General features: G+C 39.0%; 1 protein-coding gene across 1 annotated transcript in view; it reads left to right on the plus strand.

Moving 5' to 3' along the window:
- LOC148032396 (transcription factor MYB114-like) overlaps window positions 1-7,807 on the plus strand; it is a 69,958-nt gene extending 62,151 nt beyond the window's left edge. The window contains exon 3 of the mRNA XM_087684086.1: window positions 7,435-7,807. Within this exon, the coding sequence (XP_087540212.1) occupies window positions 7,435-7,687 (253 nt within the window). The 3' untranslated portion in view covers window positions 7,688-7,807. The remainder of the gene's footprint in view (window positions 1-7,434) is intronic.
- Window positions 7,808-8,112: the final 305 nt, after the last annotated feature.

Genomic DNA, 8,112 nt, shown 5'->3' on the forward strand with positions numbered 1-8,112 from the left:
CGAGAAGGGAAGTAAATTTGCGGCAGTAGGGAGTTTTGAAAGTCAGAAAAATGGCAAGGAGAGTTCGCTGAGTCAAAAATCTGCCACGTCAATGGCTCCGAAGCAAAAGTCGAGAGGAGCACACACGGGAGCTTCCACCCTGAGTACAAGAGTGGACAATGCCCCGATTCTTAATGCCAAGGTTTCGAGAAATATTTTCGCATGGAAAGGATGCATAAAGCATGTTTAATTTTCGTAGGGACGTTTTAAATACATTTACTCATTCGATTTACAAAGCTTAGTGCATATTGAGTATTTGCAATTGCTTGCACTTCCGTGGTCAAGGGTAGTTGTAATTCTGAACATATGATGCATAACTAAAAAGATGGAATTGTGCAAAGGCATCCTTGTTGCAAAGGATAGGGCGTATAACCCATAATGCACTTATGTAATAATTTCCTAGTTGTGACTCGTGTTTAAGATAATTATAGACGCCTATTAAATGATGTCCAAATAGTCGCAATGCATGGAAAGAATTCATGAACGTTGCAAATTGAATGCGATGATAATTACATTTTAGGTCGGGTTAAGTGCTAAAGGAAGGATTAAATCAATGATGGGACGCATGGCATTCGCTCATGCATGGAGTTCTTTTATCAAAGTTTGAATGCTTTTTCATTAAAAATATTAAAGCTTTGATTTCGTTGCATCAACGTAGGGTTTATAAGAGTTAGCTTTGAATGCCAATCATTATAGCATAAGGCAAGGAAAATAAAAGATCACTATAGATTCTATAGTTGCAAAAAGGTCTATGGTCTTGAATTTGCATATTCGCATGGAATGATGCATCTCACCTATATTACAATTACTTACATCTTTTAGGGGAAGGTACTTGTAAATTTAGAAGAAAGTATTTTCATCTTTAAAGGAAAGATCATCGTTAATCATAGGTTGATTAGATCAACTAGAAAAATTGCGTGTAAATGAGTAGCCTACATGAAATTCATGAAGGTATGATTAGTTAGCATATGATGGTCACCTCAATGTGCTAGGTAGGGTTAAGCTATGTTAAAATTCTGCCTAGTATCACACTTAGGATACCGATTTAATATTTCTGATCCTAAAGGTCCTACCCACATTCTCGAAATGTTAGGACTATCTAATCGGCTGTGCAAGAATGATCTAGGGTTTTCACCCTAAGGATCAGATGACCAAAATGCTAGACTCCCACAAGGAATCTAGGGAACCCTAGGGCCAAAACGTTTATCAACCTAGTAGGGTTAGGGTTTGGAATGGGTCAAGAGGACTTCCAAGCCCTTAACTTGATCAAAGGTATTCTTGATGAAGTAATACCGTACGAAGAAAAATATAATCCCCACAAGTTAGGTATTGACACCTATCTCGAGCAACAAGCTGCAACGTCGTATGATCTTCTGTCTAAATCACAAAATAGTATTGCTACTCCTTAGACCAAGTTGGCAAGTTCTAAGTACAAGTCTAATTTTCTAGAGGATGAGTAGTCATCCTGCTATACCACTCTTCCTTGGACTTAACTGCCAAGCTAGGGGAGTTACGAAATTGCCAAGAAAGCAATCGACCAACTAAGTTAGAGTGACAAGGTTGCCCAGGATTTATTGACCTTAATATAAGAAAACCTAAGGTATTGACAATTTGGGCCAACAAGGTATAAACCCTAACCCAAGGAAAGAGAGTAAACAAGCAACTCAGCTTACGAAACCCTTGGGATCTTGCCAAGTCACGATTGATCCAGGATCGAATACTAGAAGCATTTGGGGAGAAGTAATCACACCTTAACAGTTGGTCGTACAAACGATCTCTGGAATGCTCTTGATTGTACAATTAGATGTACTGTTTGTACTTCTTTGCTCAAGGAACTAATTCAAGAAAAACATCTAACGCTTCAGGTTAAAAGCTTGGAGGGAAAGGGAGTATCAGTTACCTTCGACTGTCTGCCTGACCCTATCCAAGGGGTTTGTTAGCCGCGTCAGGTACATGGATCGAACCCGCCGTGAGAGGTCTCTCTATAGGTGCTACTTGGAGCAAGAGGACGATTGGGTGCCAGGGGAGGCTCTGGCCGTAAATCCCTTACCTCCGGATCCTGCACAAGAGGCTGACGTGACTCGAGATGGGATCTCGAGGCCCACATACTAGTCAACGGACGGAACTTGGAATAGCGATCCTTGAGAATTGTTGGAATAGCCTTCGGATAGGTTTATTTGATGTATTTCGAAGACTGATAAATAAAGATCAAATGTTGAAAAGGAACTTGCTTGACATTGTTTTTCTGTGTTAGTGTCTAAGTTACGTGAAGGAACTAGTGATTAATTGGTTAATTAAGGAAGCTGTTTTTGCTTGTCAAACTAAGTGTAGTAGGTAATTAGATAACTAAAGCAACCTGAGGAAAGTGCGGTTGACGTGACTCTGGGTCCGTCCTACGGAAGGGTAGTCCGGGTTGGCCAGGAACTTTTCTCAAAGGATTAACAGCGAGGTAACAATGACCTAGATTCGATAGAGTTAGAGTCTTGATTTATGTTGTTTTAGGGGAACGGAATGGGACTATGCCTTACGGGCAGAGAGGTCGAGCTTCGCATCCCTCTCGTTTTCCATTCTCCTTGAACCAAGCGCAGTATAAATCCACTTCGACTCTGATGTTTCTACGTAAAGTGATTCGTCAGGGGCTTGACGCTAGCTACCTTCCAGGAACTTGACCATTAGAAAAATCTTGATTCAGGTCGTCGGAACGGTTGGAATGTTTCCACTTCTATTGAGATGACAAGCTCAACACATGCGGACATTGATGATGGACCGCCTGGTTAGATGGGTCCACACATCTACACTTAGCACGTCAGGGGTCATTATGACTCTCACATGGCCAGTGACTCATTACTTATTTATTCAGGTTGTTACACCTATTTACAGCTTATATAGTTATAGCGCCAGTCGACTAGTGTAGTCGATTATGCATTGTTTGACTTAGTAGGCTACTTTTCTTTATGTTGTATCTTATCTATACTTTGTGTACATTGTAAACTGTGTGGAAGAAGAAGAAGAAACCAGCAAGAAAACGTTTTGGCCTCCATCTCTCTTATTCTCTCTTGAGTGAGCTTCTCCTTGTGCATTATGTGTGTGTTCGGTGCAGCATCTTGAGCAAATCCCCCCACCACGGGATTCTTGACATGGTTTCAAAGCCATGCCATTGAAAGAGGCTGATTTCAAAGGCTGAAGTGAAGGAGAAGAAGCAAGGTTCGAGCAAGCAAGCAACGGGTAAGAAGCTCTCCCATTCTTCTACTCTCTCTCTTAGATAGTGCCTATGGAGACACCGGAAACAGGGCAAAGCAGAAATCTTATATTGCAGTGAGATTTGGTGTGCGCGAAGAGCGCTATGTATTCTGCAAGTAAGCCCTTCAGGAAAATCCGCTGCTATTTTGGCCATCCGAGGTCATTTTAGGTCCCGTTTTAGACTTGCAAGGTTGCGGACAACAGTTCGAGGTATTCTGCAATTTCAGCTATGTCTGCAGTATACAGGTGCGCAGGTTACAGATTTCAGATCTGTAAGTTCAAAGGTATTTATCAGCGAATAAACACAAGGTTTATTTGCAAACTGCTTGCAGATTACATGTATTGTTGAGCAGACAGTAAAAAAGGTTGTCTGGTGTATTGCTGTGCACTACAGGTCGAGGGTTGCAGAAGATTTGCTTACTGTTTGGTATTAGTTTCGTGATAATGGCAGAGAACAGTGGAAATCCCATTATTGAGAAGCTTGACAAGAACAACTACCCTTCATGGAAGTTCCGTGTGACGAACTTCCTTATTGGAAAGGGCCTTTATGAATTTGTTTCAAGTGAAGAAAATGAGCCAGAGCTGGGTATCCCTCCGATTGCAAATGAGTTAAAAGCATGAAAAGAGTGGAATGCGAAAGATAAAAAGGTGATGTACTAGCTATCTGCAGTAATTGATAATACTATGCTGGGACATATCAAGAATGCAGAAACTTCATATGCAGCTTGGACAATTTTTGAGAGCATGTTTTCAGTAAATACAAAGACACGAAAGATTCAACTCAAGCAAGAGTTGAATGCCTTGAAGAAAGGAAAAATGTCTATCAATGAGTATGTTTTGAAGGTGAGGGGCATTGTAGATGCCTTAGCAGCGATTAATGCAATGCCAGATGATGATGATTTGGTTTCATCCACTCCGAGTGGCCTTAACAATAAGAAGGTGTGGAAATCATTTGTTACTTCAGTATATATATGGAAGCCATTTCCAGATTTTGATGAGCCGATCCCTCTCATAATTACTGAAGAGATCAATATGCAAGGTGATTCTTCTAAAAGAAATGGTAAACAGGTCTAAGCATTTTACTCGAGTTTAGGAAGGGGACGTGAAAGATCCTCTTTGAGAGGCCGTGGTATGGGATGTGCTGGCAATAACCAATAAAATAGGTTCAATCAACAGTTTGGTGAAATGCACGTTTCTAGAGGCAAAGGAAACTTTAAAGGCAGGGGGAGCTCTAGAGGAAGAGGTGGATGGCAAAACAGAGGTTCTAACAACTCTGGTATTGTGTGTCACTATTGTGGCAAAATAGGTCATATTGCAGCCTAATGTTATGCTAAGAAAGATTATATTCGCAATGGTAAGTTGTAGCAATGAAACTATGCATCGTCTTCACGATAGAATGAATACAAAAATGAACGTTTGTTTGTTATGCAGCATATATTGAATGCTATTACAGGAAAGAAAACACATGATGATGTTTGGTATGTTGATTCAGGTGTATCCAATCAAATGTCCAGCCATGTAGAATAATTTAGAGAGATGCATGATTTGCAAAATGCAGGTTATGTGTAGACGGGTGATGATTCATGTCATCCAATTTCACACATTGAAAAAGTTTCCTTGTCCTTGCATGATGGTAAGACAAAGAGTCTTTCATATGTATTGCATGTGTCATCTATTACAAAGAACTTGGTGTCAGTTGGTCAGATGGTAGAGCAAGGGCTACAAGTTAGATTTAATGCAAAGGGCTGCTTTGTAGAAGACTTTAATGACAAGTGCATGTTGGTTGCAAAGAAAAGTAGAGTTGGACGTATGTTTACTCTGGATGCTGGAATTCCTACTATGGATGTTGTTATGTATGCTAAAGGAAAAGGTGTTGCAGATATTGAAATTTGGCACAAACGCATTGGAAATACAAATGTACAAAGGCTGAAATTAATGCAGTCCAAAGGGTTGGTTACAGATTTGCCTACATTTAGAATTGCAGAAATTTATAAGATATGCGAAGCATGTCAGTTTGGTAAGCAGGCAAGACAACCCTTTTCACATGACAGAGATGTAAGCAAAAATATCCTTGATGTTGTGCATACAGATATTTGGGGGCCTACACAAAATGTATCTCTTGGAGGCAGTTCATGCTTTGTCACATTCATTGATGATTGTTCTAGAAAGCTGTGGGTATATTTTATGAAGGAAAAGAGTAAAGCGTTTGAGCACTTTAGAACTTTCAAGGCTGCAGTTGAAAGAGAAACACGCTTAAAAGTAAAGTGCTTGAGGTCAAATGGAGAGGGAGAGTACCTCTCGAATGAGTTTAGTGATTTTATGAGGTCTCATGGGATAAAGATACAGTTCACATGCAGGTATACCCCATAGCAAAATGGGGTTGCATAAAGGAAAAACATGCATATTGCAAAAGTTGCACGTGCCTTGATGGCTAAAAAGAATATGCCTAAGCATTTTTTGTTCGAGGCTATTCATACTACTGTTTAGATTATGAACAGAACTCCCATAGCTCTAGTTCATGGTATGACCCCCGAAGAATGTTTTATCAGGTAAGAAGCCTGATGTCTCACACTTGAAAGTGTTTGGCTGTATTGCATATGTTCATGTGCCAAATTAGTTGAGAAAGAAACTAGATCCAAAGGCTGAAATGTGTGTCTTTCTTGGATACTCTTTAGAGCAGAAAGAGTATCGCTATTATAACCTTGTCACATGTAAGTTCAGAGTGAGCAAGGATGTCATCTTTGATGAAATGAGCAGTTGGTATGCATCTAGTGGTGATGCATTAGATGATGATGATCATGACACTCGTGTGCAAGCTGAAAAGCAACAATCACAGATTCTTAGTGGACTAGAGATATCATCTGGCAGTCCTTGTTCTGGGAGACTAAGGAGTATCTCCACATCTTCAGGTGCATCTAGAAGCACTACAAGTAAAGACAAATGAAAGAATAAAGTGTCAGATGGCATTGATGTAGTTCTTGATGGAGACTCCAGTGGCTCAAAGAGCTTGGATGATGAGCTTGGCATTCCTTCAATGAGGACTCCAGGTGTGTAGAGAGCATGCGTCAATGCAAAGACTCCATTGAGTGATCCAGTGGTACACAGGTCTAGCAAGGTGAGATACCCTGTTAATAGATTTGGTTTTGAAGGTTATGTAGCTCACCATTATGCTTATATGGTGAAAGTGATTGAGGATGTTGAGCCCACATATTTTGAGGAGACTGTTGGTCATGCTCATTGGGATGTAGCAATGGATGAGAAGATGGCTGCATTATGTGTTGTGAAATGGCTAGAGGTTATTCCAAATTAGAAACCATGCACTAGAAAGTTCTATATAGAAGGCATTTATAAAAATGTGCATGCACATATGTCTTTTTATGTGTGGGTTCTCACACTTTTAAGGTTCCCCTTAGTATTATAGTGGTGCAAAGAAAGTGCTTGTGTATAGATAGGTTTATATGTATACAAATAAAGTATTTGTGTATAGATAGATATGTCTTGTATGTATGCAGATTTATAGATGTAGGAACATAGGTACATATAGGTACACATAATGAACATACACATACACATACATACTCCATATATACATACATACATACATACATACATACACACACACATATGCATAACATGTAGGTACATTCATATATTCATACTTTTTAAGGTATATAGATAGATATACACAAATATTACACATCTCTTGAAGAGTGTGAATGCATGTGCATGTGTGTGTTTATAAGTTCATAACATATGTAGAATGCATACATGCATATGTATCTAAATCCATATGAGGATTCATTCGAGTGATATTCACTCCATTTAGAGATTTGAAGCCCAACTCTTGGTAGCCTCCCCTCTTGGATATATGACCTGTTATGATGATCTAAAATGAGCAATCAGTGGCACTCAAAATTTATCAAAGCATGTATTGAAAAGTAGTGAATATTATTTACAATTTATGGGGTAGAAATAGAATTTGGTTCTAACCAATTATTTCCTAAATAAAGGTATGTGTGCATATTTGTATACATGAAAGTGTGAGCATTTGATGTACTACTTTGGGTTAAGGTACATGGGTGAATATGCATGAGAGAGAGAGAGAGAGAGAGAGAGAGAGAGAGTTCCCTTAACAATTATGTACTAACTTGGCAGATGGGCAAGGATAGCTGCACAAATGCAAGGTAGGACAGATAATGATATCAAAAACCTATGGTTTGGTGCTACTATGAGAAAACAAAGGATGCTACATAGACAATATCAACAAAAATACCAAAAAACCCCTACAATTTCAGCAGAAACTATGGCATCACACTCACACATCCCAATGCTTAGAACTACATTCAGTGAATTTTTCAACAATGATGATTTTCTTTTCAATAGTGACAATGTGAACATAAATGTGTAGACTTGTTAGGTTGCACCAATGTATGGATCTCGAGAATATGTCTTTATGGACATGTTGCCAAATACCTTAATGAAATGTACCTTAGTATGATGGATGGTCACAATATAGTTAGGCACACTCGAAGGCTTTCCCTAACGATATAATGATTCTCATTCCAATGTAAAGATGCTGAAATATCATGGTGTACTTTTCCCTCCAGGGATGCATGTAAAAAAATGTTAAGTGTACCAATCAAGAAGTATGTTATTTTTAATGCAATTTAGATAAATCTACAAGATTATATCAACCAATAGAGCTTTGTTATTACAATCTGAAAGGAAACCTATAAGTTCATTAAGAAAAAATAGGTCATCAAATTACCTTATAACATGTGAGTGAAGGAATGTTTTTAATACCCTTTAAATGCATGTGACCACCATAACTCC

This window comes from Lygodium microphyllum, chromosome 8, assembly GCF_053477565.2.
Source record: "Lygodium microphyllum isolate KBCC chromosome 8, Lygodium_microphyllum_v1.1.10, whole genome shotgun sequence".
Classification (NCBI taxonomy): Eukaryota; Viridiplantae; Streptophyta; class Polypodiopsida; order Schizaeales; family Lygodiaceae; genus Lygodium; species Lygodium microphyllum.